This window comes from Anser cygnoides, chromosome 25, assembly GCF_040182565.1.
Source record: "Anser cygnoides isolate HZ-2024a breed goose chromosome 25, Taihu_goose_T2T_genome, whole genome shotgun sequence".
NCBI classification, from domain to species: domain Eukaryota; kingdom Metazoa; phylum Chordata; class Aves; order Anseriformes; family Anatidae; genus Anser; species Anser cygnoides.
In genome coordinates this window covers 2,073,285-2,090,252 of record NC_089897.1, presented here as the reverse complement: position 1 = coordinate 2,090,252, position 16,968 = coordinate 2,073,285, and the positions used below count along the sequence as shown (strand labels likewise).

The window sequence follows — 16,968 nt, the reverse complement described above, 5'->3', positions numbered from 1 at the left end:
CATGAGCAAGGCTGTGGGTGTCTAACAGGCCATGCACACACAGTAAGAGCTCCTCGTGCACGTCTCCATTGCGGCAGAGTTTCCCAGGCCCTCCCTCTCCCTGGGGCTGTTTGCTCACCTTGCACCACCGTCAGCCACTCGGGCTGGAAATGGTGCTCAGAGGCAATGGAGAGGGTGTTCAGTGCCACCAGCAGGATGACGAGCCAGTAGAAGAACTTGGACTTCACCACATCCCTGCACTTCCTACGAAACATTCGGTTCCAGCGCCTCCACTGCCGGCTGCAGGGAAGGCCAACGGGTCAGTGGGGCTGAACACAGGGTCCTGAGCAGCCCGGGGCAATGCTAACAGACAGCCAGGCACAGCCACCCCGCTCCCGTCTCCTGGGCCCTTCCCTCAGAAGGGCTGAGCTGCCCACCACCGGTGCTGGGGCAATGCATGGTGTCACCCCACTTACAAACCGGGGGCATGCAGGTACCAGGAGCATAACCCTGACCCCAGGCATCGTCCCCAGTCGCTCAAGCTTTGCTGTTTGTTCACATGAACGCCTCCTGGCTCCTTTTTGGCCTACGTTGGCTTCTGGTTTCCTGCCACGGGCCCAGCTTCTGAAGCACAAGATGTGTTGCATGGGCTGTGAGAGGATGCCAGGAGCCTAGACCCAAGCTGAAGAGGTTTTTCCCCTTGCAGCAGCTTCTTTACCAAGCATCCTTCCCTATTGCTTGCTCCAGGAGAGCATCTGGCTCTCAAAAGCCCCTGGCTCTCCCCACAAAACCGGTGGCTGAAAAGAAAGCCTGGCCCAGCCACGACAGCAAGCAAGAGACAGCAGATGGTGCAGCCCAGGAATACTCACAAGTAGAGAATCCACTTGTTCATGCCCTCAATTTCATACAAGCTCTCCGTCTCCGACCCTCCTTCATCCAAAGGCATCATACCTATGGAGGGAACGACATCCCAGGCTTTTCTTGGAGCCCTTGGGAAGAGCGTATAGGAGGGGACCTCTCCCAGGACAACACCTGGAAGAGCTTCCCCCCCAGCACTGAAATCAAGAAATGCCATCCCAGGGAGACAGCAGAGGGAGCCCGAGCTGGAAGGTTTAAATGTCAGGTGCAAAGCCCTGGGAGGCCCCAGGAGCTCCTGCAGCAAGGGCAGCAGCAGCCCAGGGAGGCAGCTGGAGCAGAGAGCAGCGTGGAGATGGCTCCCCACAGCTCCAGACAGCCCCAGCACAGAGAAAACTGGGGTCAGCCAGCAAATGAGCAAATGCTGAACAACAGGAGAACACGGGCTACAGGTGTGGTCTTTCCCACTGTTTTACAAGGCCCTTTCCACACATGTATCACCTCTCAGAGTTATTGCATTAGGCAAGTCAAAACATTTTGTTTTATAGCTTTTCAGGCAAAATGAGTCTGTGACTTCTCCAAAGCTCTCCCCATTGTTTCTTCAGGGTGCTTAGCGTCAGGAACCCAACCCTCACACCAGGGACCTTGCCCAGGCAGAGCCAGTACCTTCTCCTCTGGCCCGGTCACTGTCCATCACCTCAGCGTGGGTGATCCAGTCCATGTAGCCCTTCAGGTCCTCCTCCAGCTGCTGCTTCTCCCGCAGCTTCTGAAACGTGCCCCGCGACTTGGCCTTCTCACGCTCCTTGGTGAATTCACTGGGACGAGGCAAGGAGCAGGGTAAGGCTCAGGAGGCAGCCGGAGGCCACGTCCCGCAGCCCTGTCCCATACCAATCCTCGTAGAAAGCTAAAAGCCCAAAATACCCTCCCACCAAGAGCTTGCTCTGCTGACTCCTCGCTCTCAGCCCCGTTCCACGACACAAGATCACGGGAGATCGTGTGTTGGCAGGTAGGGTTTCTTCCCCACCACCGGCTGCTCCGTGGGACCTCTGTGCTGCAGGAGGCTGTGGCCGGGCAGGCCAACCACCACGAGATGCTGCAGAGGTCCCCGGCCCTGCTCAGGATCATATCGCTTGGGGCACACCAACCCCATGCATGGGGCAGGCGTGGGGAAGGGTGCCTGGAAGGCTGCCCAGCAGAAAAGGCCCTGGGGGAGCTGAACACAAGCCAGCAGTGGGTCCAGGTGTGAGGCCTCACCTCGAATATTGCCCTCAGTTTAGGGCCTCTCACGACAAGGCCACTGAATTGCTCGAGGATGTGGAGAGAAGGGCAGCGAAGCTGGGAAGGGACTGGGAAAGGAGTGATAAAAACACAAGGCAACTGCCTCAGGTGGCACCAGGGGAGGATTAGCTTGGATATTGGGAATGGTTTCTTCACGCAGAGGGTGGTTCAAGCATCGGAACGGGCTGCCCAGGGAGGTGGTGGAGTCCCTGTCCCTGGAGGTATTTAAGAGACATGTGGATGTGGCACCGAGGGACGTGGGTTAGTGACTCAGTAGGTCAGGTTGATGGTTGGACTTGGTCCTGAAGGTCTTTTCCACCCTAAATGATTCTGTGATCCCATGATTAGAGCAAGCAGAGTCTCCCCTATTTGGAGACAAAAAGCTGGCCCCACGTTCTCCATGTGGGGAAGGGGAGCTCATCACACAGCAAATAATCAGGATGCTGTCTCCATGGCAATGGGGATAAGATCCGTCTGTCACTGGGGGGGGCTCCCAACGTTACCATCCTTTTTCAGTTTGTGCCCATTGCCTCTTGTCAAATCGCTTGGCTAACAAATCCAAGTAATTAGCATATAACTAATTGGTGTCTCGACACAGCTGTAGGGTAAGGACAGCTGGTTTGAGCTCTCTGCTCAGCTCCTTTGGCTGCAAACCACACTGCAAACACCTCAAATGTGTTTCACGGCTGCATCTGCTGACAGGTGCCAGTACTGCAGGAAAAAGGTGTTTTTGTGTTAGGTGTTGAGCTAAAACCTCAGGCAGCCACGGATGCTGATACAAAAGGTAACTCGAGGTTGTGTTTCCAAGCATGCAAAAAGAAAGGGAGTGGATTGGGAGAGGAGAAGGAACACACTTTTCAAGGCTTTCTCTCCTTGTACAGTTAAATGTCCACACTGCGCTCGCTGACCTGCTGGTAAAGAGAAGGGACAGGGTGGCACTTACCCGCTGAGCACCCCCAGCACCAGGTTGAGAACGAAGAAGGAGCCGAGCAAGATAAGGCTGACAAAATAGATCCAGGGCCATTCGTTCCCAATGGCGTCGTTAACCTGGCAAAGAGAGAGGCAGAAGTCTGCCACCTGGAAGCCCCCCAGCAGCTTCTGGGAGCTTTGTCCCCTCCAAAGGGAGCACCTGGGATGGCAGCAGATTAACCTGGCTGAGCCCTTACCCTGCACCACTCTGCATCTGCTGTTACTGGAGGAAAAGCCAGAGCATTTGGGGAGCAGATTTAAACATCAGCCTCACGCCTAAGCCTCAGCAAGACAGCCTCCCAAGAACTGCAAAACACGGGGTTTTGCTGGAGAAGCATCCACCAGCCCCCCATTGCCTGGTCTGCACCCCCAAAGGTGGGAGCTGAAGCACCCTGGAAAGCAAAGGCATGGTGGGCAGTGTCTGCAGGGCGGAGATGTGGGATATGTGCCCCGTGCACGATGCGCTGTGCGTCACAGCATGAAGCTGGGTGAGGGCAGGGTGTCTGCCAGTGGGGGAGAGACCTAACCCCATGAAAGGGTCCCGGAGGGAGTTTCCTGCTGCAAGGCACAACCAGCGGTCACTGGTGCCAAGCTGGACACCGAGCCCAGGCTGCTGGAGCCTACCCAGTAGAGGACCTCGGTCCAGCCTTCCATGGTGATGCACTGGTAGACGGTCAGCATGGCAAAGCCGAAGTTGTCAAAGTGAGTGATGCCGTTGTTGGGTCCCGGCCAGCCGCTTCGGCACTCGGTGCCGTTGATGGTGCAGTGTCGCCCGTGGCCAGAGGTGGTGCAGGGGGCTGGCTTCTCCGCCCCCACCGTGGCGATCACATCTGAGGGAAGAAGCCATGGTCTAAGCAGCATTTTGGGCCAAGGCGAGCAGGTCCCAGCACCTCCCAGCCTCCCGCAGAAGCTTTCCGAAGGGGGCTCCTTCCACCACCTCCTCCCACCATCTACATTTGCCAGTCCTGTACCAAACATCCTTCAGCCCTCATGCTCTCCCAGGCCTGATATTGGCAGGACCAGACTTTCTGCTACCTGCAGAGGCTCTGTAGTCCCCACAGGAGCCACACAGAGACTTCTATACCATGTCCCCCCCTGCCACAGCCCCACCTGTCCCGAAGTAGTAGCAGGTCTTGTGCATCTTGCCCTTGAAGAGCTCCTGCCCGACAATGGCGTAGATGATGATCATGAAGAGCACAAGCAGGGCGATGTGGAGCAGGGGCACCATGGCCTTGATGATGGAGTTCAGGACGACCTGAAGGCCTGCACCAGGGAGAAGAGAGAGGAGCTCAGCCACTCCCCAAACTGCTTTGGGTGCACCCTGCATTCCTGCCAGACCCTCCGACAGCCAGCCTGGAAATGCCCCATGAAGGGAAGAGAAGCTCAGGTGTGTTGGGACTGAGATCTCTGGAGCAATTTCTTGCTCCTTTCTCTATCCACCATGCGAGCACCTGGAAGACTCCAGCAGAGCAGTGCTGGAGGATACTTCATGCCCCTCCATCCACTCTGTTGCTCCCTTCTTATATTTACACGGCTTATGGGAAAAGAAGATCCCTGCCAGAAGCAAATGAAACCTGCCCTATGACCTCCACCCGGCCAGGCCCAGGGCCCCATCCACCCCACAGCCCGTCCTGCTGGCAGGGAGCCCGGCACCCACTCGGCACTCCCGACACCAGGCGCAGCGGTCTCAGCACACGAAACGCTCGCAGGGCCTTCACGTCGAAGCCGCCTTTCCCCCCCGAAGACCCTCCCTGCTTCGCATTGATCTGCTCCAGGGTCATGGTGAAAAGCCTGAAAAGGCACAGGAAAGGGAGGGAAGGGGAGAAAAAAGGAAGGACGGGGAGGAAGAGAAGGGCATGAGGATGGAAACCAAGGATCTGTGATGGAGTCAGAGCTCTGCAGGCAGGAAGGCGAGGGACAGGACTCTGCCAGCTCTTGGCTAAGCCCAGCTCCTGGATGCACTTATGGCTGGGCACAACCTGCTCTGCAGCCCACAGCCCTCCCATCCCATGCCCACGGGACCCGTTCCCCACGTGCCAAGCGTGGGAGGACACCATGCCACTCCTACAGCCCAGAGCAAGGAGGTCCGAGAGGCATTAAGGAGTCAGACAAGAAGAAATGGGAGTTACAGAGATTTTCAGGAGAGGTCAGGGAAAGAAAACGGGGCCCTTGGGAGAAGACCATGAACTAACTCTACGGATTGCCCAAAAACCCACTGCAGTCACTAAAAACAAAACAAAAAAACAACCCTCAACGTAGCTGATGGGCTATGGACCAGGCCTGGCACAAGCCGAGTGCCAGCAGCTTCCCCTCCTTGCATTACCCGAGGGACACGATGGAGAAGTCGAGCACGTTCCAGCCATTTCGGAGGTAGGCATCCGTATGGAAAAGAAACCCGTAGGCAATTATCTTGAGCATCGCCTCGATGGCAAAGAAGATCAGGAAGGCATATTCGATCTTCTCCTGGGGGTTGCAAGCAGGAGAGAACGCTCCGTTAGAGCAGTCTGTCACCTCCCTCAGCCTCACCGCCATGTGTCCCTGGCTCTGCCCCTGGTGCCGACCCATCTGTGATCTCCCAGGCAGCACCGTGGTTGTCCCAGGCAGGACTCGGTGGCACGCTGAGCCACCACATGCCACCCTCTGCATCCCTTCAACAACGTGCTGACAGGATCCTACCCCTGCTTCTTACAAACTACACCAGGAACGCCGCCACCCCCCAAACCAGCACCCTAAGGTGCCCGATCTAGGGCAGTGCACGTCCCTGCCTCACCCTCCCACTCCCCCTGGGGCCTTCATCCCACTGCTCCTTCTCCTCAGCCTCCCCAGCAGCAGACACGCTGGGTACATGTTGGAGACACCTCACAAACCCCGTGGTACGAGTTGGCTGCGTTGTGTTTTCCCTCACGCCCTGGGCTCCCAGGGAAGCCAGGCCTCTTCCTTCAGGCCTCCAGCCTGCTCCAGACATCTGCACGGCGAATTGAGCTGCGAGAAGGAGCCTGGCCCGGGGGCTCCGCCACCATGCCCGCTCCCCCCGACAGGGCCTGGTGCCCGCTGCAGGGGCTCGGCACCGTGCCGCAGCCACCGGGCCTGGAATAGCTCCGTTTTCCATGGAGCCTGGCCAAAAGCTGCCTGTGCCCACCTGGTTCTGCCCGTCACCGTGATCACCGCCGCCACTGCTGCTGGCCCTTTCCAGGCTGGGATTAAAGTGCCTCTGAAGCGGTCAAATGGATGGGGATATTTATATTTCTAGTTTTCCATGGCCCCTCTCCTCAATTTGCAACCCATGAAGGGCAAGGAGCATCCCCCCCACTTGGTCTCTATGGGGAATCGCACCCAGAAAGGCAGAGGGAGGCCGCAGCACCGAGGGCATGCTGCCACAGCGCTGCTTCCTCACGGGGCCATCTGGCTTGCCAAACGGAAAATGCTGTCCATGTATGAAGCCAAGGCTCAGACAGACCTGTTGCTTGCTCAATTACCGCGGCCAAAAGCGGCGGGCATGCCAAGCGTCCCTGTGTGACTGCCACCCATGCCAGTGCCAGCCCCTTGTTAGATCGGTGGGAAGCAGCGGTGAGAGCAGAGACCTAAGCACTGCAACTACGGCTGTTATCGGGGCTGCATCTTTGAGTTTTCACTCAGGCAACGCTGCTTGCCTTCCCCGCTTATCAGTGGCAGATCCCCCGTAGCCTGTCCTTGTTAATTCCCTGCCCTGCTTCACCCAGCAAGGCAGGATCAGCCTCCAGAGTCTGCAACCAGCAGAGCTCCCCTTCTAAAAACCCCTCGCACAGATTCAGAGGATGACTTACTGTTCCTTCGTGATCCCCTTGAGAAGCCCACATCAGATGAACTGTCCTTTGGCCACCTCCAGTGCCATTTGGAGCCCACCACGTATATCCAGACAGGGAGTTTCAAACCCAAAAGCCCCCTGCTACCTTAGCTAGCTGCGTCGCCTCCCTCCTGGGAGGCTGCAGACATCCTTACAGCTCCAGCTCCATGCTGTGCTTTGCAGAGCCAGCCACACAAGCAAAACTGGATCATCCTGGTCCGTCCTGCTGGTCTAACTCCTCCGGTGCAAGGAAAGCTCGTGGCACGGTCAGTATGAAGGTGCTATGCTGGGATCCGTCAGTGCTGGCTGGAGGAATCCCCCACATCACCTGTCCTGCAGCTGTGGGTCCAGTTCCCCCAGCCTTGTCTGGCTGTAAACTGCAGACAAGCTCTGATGTTAGCAGAGCAAAGGAAAACCAGGCCCCTGACTATAAAGATATCAGTGGGCTGAGGTGGGACAGCCTTTAACTAGGGCTGTCACCCCTCAGCAAACTCTCTCTGAATTCCCCAAATAAGTGTAGGTGCAGAACACATACTGAGAGTAAACCCATGTGGCCCCAAAGAGATGTCCTGAGCCAGGGCAAACTTACTGCTGCCGCTGGATACCAGCGGAGAGAAGCCAGGGGTGTTTTGCCCTGAAGAGCTGGGGTTGAATGTGCAAGTCCAGCCTTCGAAAAGCACTATAAAAAGAGGCAGATCTTTATAGCGTGCTGGCTGCTGCACACAGACATGCTTCAACAATGCTCAGGGACATGGGGTAACCTGACCTGCGGGCTCTGAACGGGGACACAGCACAGCAGAAATAACAGCGTGCGCCACGCCGCCGCGATGCAACATGACACAGCTCCAGCCTGCTGGGCAGCACCAGCCCCCAACCCTAAGGGCGCTCAGGACCCTCCAGAATGAGCCCCAATGTCTCCTTCCAGCAAACAGGGGGAACAGAGGCTTGGGCTCACAGCTGTGGGGCACCCCAATGACATTCCTGGGGCTGCCGCAGATGAGATGCTCTGAAATTTGGATTGACTTGAAGTCAAAAAACATTTCAGTGTTGAAAAAGTTTGATTTCAATAGAACTACACAAAATTTTCTAAAATCTGCATTACAAAACAAAAACCTTCTGTAATAGATGAAATCTAATCTATAAGGAATAAAATTTAAATACATTGAAATTAAGCATCTGTATTTCTCCCAGGATACAGGAAAAAAGATTCATAGAACATTTAGGGGTTATCAAATATTTTCCATCACCCTAAATGAGTTTTGATTGAGAAAGCTTCAATGAGACTAATTCTGTACCTAGTGCAAATTCCGTATGCAAGTCTTCCTTGGGTGGTCCTGGAAAGACAGCCACGAGCGTGGCTGCTCACAAGGTTTTCCAGCCACACGGGACCAAAGCAGCAGAAGTGTCCCAGGAGATCCCCCCTTCCCTGCACTGACCCACGGGGAGCCCAGATGAGAGCCTTGGTCCTGCAGGAGATCTGGGGCAACGTCCTCACTGCCCTGCTCTCTTCCCCCTCACGTGTTTCCCCTCCTCACCTATTTTAAAACCTTCAGAAAAAAGCAATCCTCCCTGGAGACAACTGGGCAATGAGGAGAGGCAATTAAAATTGACAGGGAGAGACTAAGTGCATCGCAGCATCCCTCTGTTGGGGGAAGAAACGCATCCAAGGAGCCTTTGCTGCAGGACCTGCAGCCCCGTGCAGAGCCCAGCCCGGCACCTGAGTGCTGAGCCTGGCCCAGCTCGTAGCAGGGGATGTTCGCCAATGCCACCAGCACACGGGGACAAAGAGACAAAGAAATGTGTGGAGCAGGGCTGAAAGAACGGAGCCCCGGGGCTGCCAGGCTCCTGACAGAGCGGGCGGTTGGCATGGCAACAGGCTGAAAAAACAATCCAAATCAGATATCGTATAAATAAGCTAATATGTAATAAATATAAGGAGCTGAAATGGCTTTGTAGACGCAGTTAGGTAGCACGTGTTGGGTGCTGTGGGTGCCCCCCTGGCCGCCTCCTGTCCTGCTGCTGGGCTCGGGCTCATCCTTTGGCTGATCTCAGCCAAATCCCAGACCCCTTCCCAGTGGGAAGCCCCCATCGCCCCTGCCCCCTCCTCTTTTTTCTTTTTTTTTTTTAACGCTTTCCCTCTTTCATCTCTCGGCTGAGATAGCAGCACTTTCCCCATCCCCTCGTGCCCCCACGGCCAGGGGACAAACCCGAAGCAGCGCGTCCTGCTCCGAGCACACCAGGGGTCAGAAGATGCTCAGGGACCATGCCAGGAGGCTGAACGAGCCCCAGATGTCCACCACACATTTAATTCCCCTCCTCTGCCGACCTCTCTTGGTTTTATTTTCAAAATCCTAACACACTGGCAACAGCATCCCCTTCCCTTTCTCCAAGGAAATGAGAAGCAAGCACCATCTTCGGTGCCACTAAAAGCCTGTTGAGAGGGAAAGAGCTAAAAGCAGCTCAAGGAATTAAAACCTGCTCAGATGAAAGCCTTGCTTTGTATTCCAAACCTCAAATCTTATGACTGCTTTAATATTTTTCCCTGCAGAGCCTCTAAGGAACAGTCAAAACACAGAGCGGTGTTTAAGTCACAAATTGTCAGCAATACCTGCACACAACACCCCACCCCAGCACTGACGAGTCCTGAAATTAGCAGAAGAGAACATTTAATTAAAAACAACCTATTTGGTTGCCTTGATTCAGTGCCCAGACTCTGGCTCTCAATGGAAATCAATGTGGATTGAACCACGAGAGGGATTTGAAGAGGGGGAAGGTGGTGGCGAGCTAAAAATAATGAAAACTATTGATTGGGATCACACCAAAATATTTTATTCCAGGCAATATGGAGTGACTGGAAAAAATTGAGTTACTGATTGGAAAAGAGTGACCTCTCTGCTTAACAGAAGTTTTTCCCCCCTTTAAAAAAAAAAGGGTCCCAGAGTTAAATATACAGTTTAGAAATAAAAGGTCAGGAAACTTTGTTCCAAAAATGCTAAAACAAAACATTTCAGCCTTTCTGGAACAGGATGTTTCCTTTTGGAAGCATCGGGATAAAAAAAAAAAAAAACCTGAGGGGATTCTTTCCTTTTTTTGGCACCAATTCTTCCTTCCTGTGCACTTCACACACCCGCCTGCTGCCCTGGGTGCCGACCTGGGGGCGGTTTCAGCCCCTCTGAAGACCCTTTCTGCAGCGGTTTCTCCACTGCTTGCCCCTCTCTGTCTCTCTCTCGGTGGAGTGCCGAGGCCTGATTGCGCCCCCCGGGGCGGCAGCAGCTCCCCGGCACTACAGACACCCCGTTTTGCACCCAGGGGATGCGGCGCGGGGCCACGCAGCGAGGAGGCTTGGGGAACACGCCGGGCTCTGCCTTACCAGGCTGGAGTTGGCGACGTTGGTGTCATCCTCGGGCATGGGCAGGTAGATGGCCAGGGCGACACAGTTGGCAAAGATGGTCAGAAGGATGATGATCTCGAAAGGCCTGAGAGGAAGAGTTAAGGAAGGGGGGACGGGAATGGAAAAGCAGGCGCAGCCCCCACCCTGTCTGGGTACACCGGGGTGAACCAACCTCCCCCTGGGGCAGGGAACCAGACAAAAGCCGGACCTCACCCCCTGCACACCCCCAGCCCCTGCCCCTTCCTGGGGTCCTTGGAAAGGGAAGGAATTCAGAAACGAGGATTTAGGATGAGATGCAGGACCTGGAGACCTCGCAGCCTCGAGGTCAAGCTTCAGCTGCCACGTCCCTGAAGTCCCAGAAGGGCCCAAAATCCGTCTCCAGGACCTCACCCACGGCAGGGCTCTCACCCCAGGGACCCCAGCTCCTCCCAGCGTGGTTCAAACCCACCGCCCTGCGGTACCCTGCAGCAGACGTGGTCAGAAGAAGACAGCCATCATTTTTCTGGTCACGTCCAGGCCTTGATGCAGCTCCGAAGAGCTCTAACCACTGCACCACGGAGCCGTGCACACGCCTGGAAGCAGAGAGGACTTTTTTGTTCATTTGGTGGCCTCGTGCTGGCAGAAGACAGCTGGGTACAGCATGGCACGGAAAGGGACAATGAACATTTTTGGTCAGAAACTGCTACACAAACCAGCACACCCCCTCCAGCTCCTTCTCCTCTCCACTGTCCCATCAGACAACATCCAGTTACGACCACAGCCAGCGGTCATGACCCCCACAGGCTGTTTTTGAGATCTCTCACCCCAACCTATAAATACCAACCTGCTATCACTCCCAAGCGGGCTTTCCCAGCACCCCTATCCTCCCCTCGGGCAGACCCTACAAAGGACAACCCGTGGGCACACCAGCAGCTCAGCCACGCAGAGCAATACCGCTACAGGGCCCAGCACAGCCCTTGAAACTCAGCCCTGCAGCCATACTGACACTTCCCCGCACCACGGTTAATTAACTACTTAGCTCAGCTTTGCATGTAATTATATGGCATTGGGCTGCCTGATTCAGCATCACGGGGTAAGTGGCACCTGGGGGGTGTTTTCTCTGTTTCGGCATGCTGAGCTGGCTGAGTGCTGTCAGTCATGTTCTCTGATCGTCACGGGTTATTTTGCCCTATCTGGACCCTTCTATCTATTAACCTGATGGCATAATAAAAACTAAAGTCTGCTGGATCTTATGAGGATCTTATGGACTTCTGAATGTCCAGTTTGCTGAAGTATTTCCTGACCTGATCCTCTTCCACCGAGCGTACATCTTCCTTGCTCCAGCCTTTCACCCTGGTCTCTGGATTCCCAAAGGCTGGTCTTGCTGGTAAAGACTGAGGCAAAGACCTTCAGTACCTCAGCCTTTTCACCACCCTGCGTCCCGTTTCATTCAGCAGAGGACCCACGTTTTCCCCAGTCTTCCTTTTGTCACCGATATACCTGTAGAAGCCCCTCACATCGCCCTTGGCATCCCAACTTATTGGGTTCCTCGAAAGTGTTTGGGGGATTTCTCTCATCTTCCTTGCTAATCTGCGAGAGCTGGAGAGGACCCTGTTTGATCCCCATTTGGTTGATTTGGGGATCGTTCCCTACCACACCCCCCGTGCCCTTTGTCCAGCAGCCCTGTCCATCGCTCTTCCGCGGGGTTGCTGGTTGCCCTCTCCCTCTCTGCTCCTTCGTGGCTGGCCCGTCCCCCTGCTCTGGGAAAACAGCCACGGGCTTATTTCTGCCTTCCTGGGGGGTGAGCTCTTGTAATTGGAGCTGGAACTTGTCTCATGCAAGTGTGCGAATCTGGCACCGTAACGAGGTAGAAACGCAACGGGCCAAATCCAGCCAACCAAGACTTCTGCCTTGAAGTCCTCCTGGCTGCGAAATGACCTGAAATACCACAGTAGCACCACAAAGCCAGGCACACCCCAGTAGCCACCAGCTTGCTGGGCCAGCTGCTGAGTGTGTGATGCCGTGCCACCTCGCAGAGTACCCCAGTCTCCTTGTACTAACAAATACAGGGTTTGAGATGTGAGCAAATTTCAGCATTAAAAGAAATAATAATAATAAAAAAATAAAGACAACCCCAGGCCAGCCTTTCACCCACAATAGGCTGAGCGCAGTGACATGACCCCACTGCCCAGCAGCCTGGAAATGACCCTGTCCCACTTCTGCACCTTGGTGGCTCCGGCAGCAGATGCTGCGCAGCAGAGGTGAGCCCAAGGGACACGAGTGTGGACAGCAACACCAAACCCAACCCCTAGGCATCCCCCCAGCAAACAGACACAGCTCATCTCCGCTTGGCCGCTTGCCTGGCCCTGAGTGAAGCCCGCAGCAGCCCATGGGAGCTGGAACCATCAGACCCTGTAAATCCCGACCCTGCAACGCGGGCGGTCAGGTGCATTGGGGTACAAATACAGGCGGGCACACGAGCCGTGCCGACGAAACCCAACGCCCTGGATCGTTTGTCCTGCATGGGGCAGAAGCACCTGCACCCTTCCTGGTGGGACACCCGCCTCGTCCCCCCAGGCCCCTCTGCCAGGGCAGCAACGTGGGTAAAGTCCCCCTGTGCTATGTGTTCTCCAACACGTGTTGGCCGAGGATGAGGAATGTGTTTGAGCACGCTGGAGGACGTAAGCCCTATTTCCAACTCTTCCCCTGCTGCTGGGATGTATGGGCAAGTTTATTCCATGCTCACTGCACGTTTAAGACAGACACAGCTCTGGGAAGGACGTTTTTGAAAAGCCAAGCAGAAGCAGATATGGAGAATTCCCCAATTTTGGCTCTGCTCCTCTACTCAACAGTCAGAGAGCTCCTTTGCAGCGTAGGAACAAGGCGACCAAGCCTCCTCCTCGGTTTAGAGCAAAGCCTAGCTGGGCTGGGACACCCCTGCCAAGGCTGGGAACACGCACGTGAATTCAGTGGGTGAAATGAGAAAAGCTGGGGTGGAAGGACCGGGTTTGCTGGAAATGTCCCCAAATCCCACCACTTTCACTTGATCCCAGATGTTTTGCTGAACACAAAGCGAAATGTTTCCACTCCCACTAAGGTAAAATCACCCTCTTCCCTTCCATAAAATGCAGGTGAACAAGACCACATCTAACGGCCTGGAATAGTTGCTGGCCAGGTGGCAGAAACACCACATTTTACCATTTCCAACCCAAAACATCCCAGTAAACACATGACCAAGGAGCAACCAACAAAATCCCATCCCTAAATCAAAGCAGGGGCGCACAGAGATGCCGTCCCCCTGAGCAGTCACTCACAAAATCCCTCACCTGCGGCGGCGGTGCCAGGGAGGGATGGGAGAAAGGGGTGAGGTGTCACCAGTGCTGGCAAGGATTTGGGGGACGCTCTCCAGCCCCCTCCTCCCCCCCTACGTCACGGAGCAGCTGCAGGACCAGGCAGGCGGTGACGCACACAAGGAGCCATCCCAAGCAGCTCGCCGTGGCCTTGCTCCCCCCCAAAACCTCCCTCCCCTTTCTCCATCCTCGGCTGCTGCTCCCTGTCCCTGTCCGGCTCTGCCTGGCCCTGTCCTCACCCCGAGACGGGCACCGTGCCCCCTCCTCACACACCAAGCCCCCTAAATGTTCCTGGCAAGCCACCCTGACACCTCCTACAGGGGTCCCCAATCACCTCCTCGGTTTGTCCCGCTCCCTCCAAGCCCTTCCCTTGCTGCCGCAGGGCGAGGGTCCCACTCCTCTGCACCCCTGCCCACAGGCACACACACACCCACGTGCACTCCCGAGCCCCTGCACACCCCAAAAGATACTTCCACTCCACGATGCTGATGCATGCCTTCCGCAGCGGGTTCTGCAGGGTTAAGCAGAACAGAGCCCGGGGCGGCCGAGGGGCTGCTGGTGGCACCGGCTTCTTGGACTTCTCCTTCTGTTGCCTCTTCTTCACGTCATCCTGGGGAGAAGCGGGCTCCATGGTGTTCGTCCCCAAGCCTTTTCTCGCCCCCTTGCCCGGGTCGCGGCCAGCCGGAGCCCCCCGGGAGCCCCCTTCTTGCGGAGCCCGTCTCCTCCGCGCGCCGGGCGGAGTGGTGGGGCAGTGGGGGCTGGAGGCTGCGCTCGCATGTCCAAACACACAAAGCACGGATTTAAATTTAGATCCCAGCCTGGCTCCCGGGTGCTGTCACAGCTCCTGAGGCAGCAAAAGGCCCCCAGCAGCTGTCGCTCCTTCACCCGGCGCATTGCGAGGCGGGCGAGTGCTTCGCATGCCGCGGACCCGGGCTGGGGGTGGCGACAGGCTGCCTGGCCCCGGGACACCCTTCTGCGAAAAGAAAAGTGCCTTTGTCCCGGGTCACCCCGTTCCCCGGCTCCCCCGGCCTCCCGAGCCCAATCTGAGAAGCCAGGCTGCTGGGGGGATGCGTGCCCCCATCACAAATTTGGGGGCGAGGTGGAGAGCCGGTGGGGGGCTTTCCCAAAGAAGTCCCTGGTCAGACCCCTGGATGGGGGCAGCCACAAGTAAGCCAGCCCTACTGGGAAAAGTACTACTATTAGTGCTATTCCCTCATTATCTACGATTATCTATTCACTTCCTGGCAATATTTATGATGGCTTATTATCCAGATACATGCCTGCCTTTTTTTTAATCATAATATATTAGTGGTGTATATATTGTATATATATTGCATACAATATATACTGTATACAATATATTGTGTATTGTGTATATATTGTATATATTGTGCATATATTGCATATATATTAGTTAGTGGTATATATATTAGTTAGTGGTGATTTCATAGAATCACAGACTCATTAAGGTTGGAAAAGACCTCCAAGATCATCTGGTCCAACCACCACCCTGCTATGATTCTATGATTTGGGGTAATCTGTAATAAATAGATATTTTAGGAAATAAAGCCTCCTCGTCCGTGTGCATTACAGAATGCCATGAACCCACTGTTGTGACCTCTATGCACCAGCAGGCCTGGAAACCCTTTGGACCGTGACAGTCGTCTCCCTGCAGTAACCCCACCACCCTTTTGGGGCATTTTGTGCAACGCAGTCACGCTGCTCCTGCTGAGGGCTGCGGACTCGTCTCCGTGCCACTGGCGACGATCCCTTTCCTCCTTTCGCCCTTGTTTTTCCCCTTCTCCCTGGCGACAGCCATGAGTTTATGTTTCTGGAGCTCACTTGCTGCATGCACAGCAAGGGCTCGGGGCCCATCTAGTGGTGCTGATGCTGAGAGCAGCGAGAGGCTGACAGCACCCCAGGCACCTGCGGCCCCTCGCCCTAAGGATGCTGCGAGGGCACCCACGGCACCTCCTCAGGAGGTCTCTGTGGGGGATGAAGAAGCATCTGCCCCTGGAAAAGCTGTCTTGGTGATAAAGGGCACGGCGGGCTCGGTGCGAGCAGTTCCTGGAGAGGATGCTCAGAAACCTCTCAGGTCTCTGCACCCGCGGGCAGGAGCTGGGAGCTGGGAGCTGCCTTCCTGCACCCCGGGTTTTGCACGGGGGCTTGCTGCAAGCCCAGCCTGACGTGGCTTTAACATGACACAGTTAGAGAGGGGTCCCTGAAGGCTGACACTCGTGGACCAGGGAGGCGTAACAACGCACGGGCTCTGCTTTATAAAATGAAGCAGCAGCAAACCCTGCGAGGGACCTGGACTGGAGCTGCTGTGCGGCAAGGGATGGCGATCGAGCTGCCGCCACCGTCGGCTGCTCCCCCCGAGGACTGAGCGAGCGACTCGAGTCTGAGTCTAGATTCTGAGGATTGTTTTGTGTGCTGATTGTTAAGAATTCGACCCGATCTGCAGAGGGTTCAGCTGTCTGAAAAATCCAGGGAACAAGAACTGTGGAAAACAAGAAGGCGATGCTAACTGCTGGGAGTTCTGTGTGGCTGCAAGCTGTGCTAGCTGCTAGAGATTGTAGATAGCACTAAGCTATGCTGATTGCAAATTTTTTTTGTTTCATAATAAAGCTCCAGTTATAACCACCAGCCTGTGGCCAGTCCTCATTCTGCTAAGATTCCCTACAAGAACCTTCCTGGGCTCTGTAGCAGAGGGTGAGGGCAGGGAACTGAGTGAGCAGGCGCATGGTTCTCAGCTGCCACCAGGGATAAACCACAGCAGCCCTTTCTGGTGCCCGATGTGATACTCACAGGGTTTGAGGTAATGGCAGATTCGACTGGCGTGTGCTAGACTGAATTTACAGCCCGACTTCTGGCTGGACCTGGGGCTGTGGAGCTGTGGTAGGATTTGGCAGCCCCTAGCAGGGACACGTGTGGTTTGCAGCCTTCACTTCCCCTGATCTCTTTTTGTTGAGCGTGTCCCTTGGACACTCAGGTATAGTCTTAACTATCAGCTAGACAGAAAACATCCCTTCTTCAGAGTTCAACCCACAAGTAAAAAGCCCATATAAGCTTTGTTCTAAACCCCAAATAGACTGAAACTACCTGCGCTGAATACAAGGACAAGGTCAGGCTTCAATTCAAGTTCTCTTGAATTTTCTCAAAATTTTAAGGGCTCCAGCATGTGCAATAGTTCTTTGAATTACTTAATGAGGTCATGAACCCTAATTTTGTCATGGGAGGGGAAAGAGCCACAGGTCTGCCCTGTAGCCAGGAAGAAGTTCTTCTGCAAGCCTACTTCAAGTTGGTTTTTTGTTTGTTTGGTTTTGGTGTGTGTTTTCTTTTTC

At 55.2% G+C, this 16,968-nt stretch overlaps 1 protein-coding gene across 2 annotated transcripts in view; it reads right to left on the bottom strand.

The window, feature by feature from the left end:
• CACNA1S (calcium voltage-gated channel subunit alpha1 S) overlaps window positions 1–14,397 on the bottom strand; it is a 34,304-nt gene extending 19,907 nt beyond the window's left edge. The window contains exons 1-10 of one of the 2 annotated variants that reach the window (XM_013196974.3): window positions 14,095–14,397; window positions 10,275–10,380; window positions 5,405–5,544; window positions 4,739–4,872; window positions 4,192–4,344; window positions 3,706–3,911; window positions 3,056–3,159; window positions 1,501–1,649; window positions 849–930; window positions 119–279 (exon numbers count right to left, since the gene is read on the bottom strand). In XM_013196974.3, coding sequence (XP_013052428.3) covers window positions 119–279; window positions 849–930; window positions 1,501–1,649; window positions 3,056–3,159; window positions 3,706–3,911; window positions 4,192–4,344; window positions 4,739–4,872; window positions 5,405–5,544; window positions 10,275–10,380; window positions 14,095–14,255 — 1,396 coding nt within the window. In that variant the 5' untranslated portion in view covers window positions 14,256–14,397. The remainder of the gene's footprint in view (window positions 1–118; window positions 280–848; window positions 931–1,500; window positions 1,650–3,055; window positions 3,160–3,705; window positions 3,912–4,191; window positions 4,345–4,738; window positions 4,873–5,404; window positions 5,545–10,274; window positions 10,381–14,094) is intronic. The other variant, XM_066982984.1, reaches the window with a different exon arrangement.
• Between the last annotated feature and the right edge of the window lie 2,571 nt (window positions 14,398–16,968).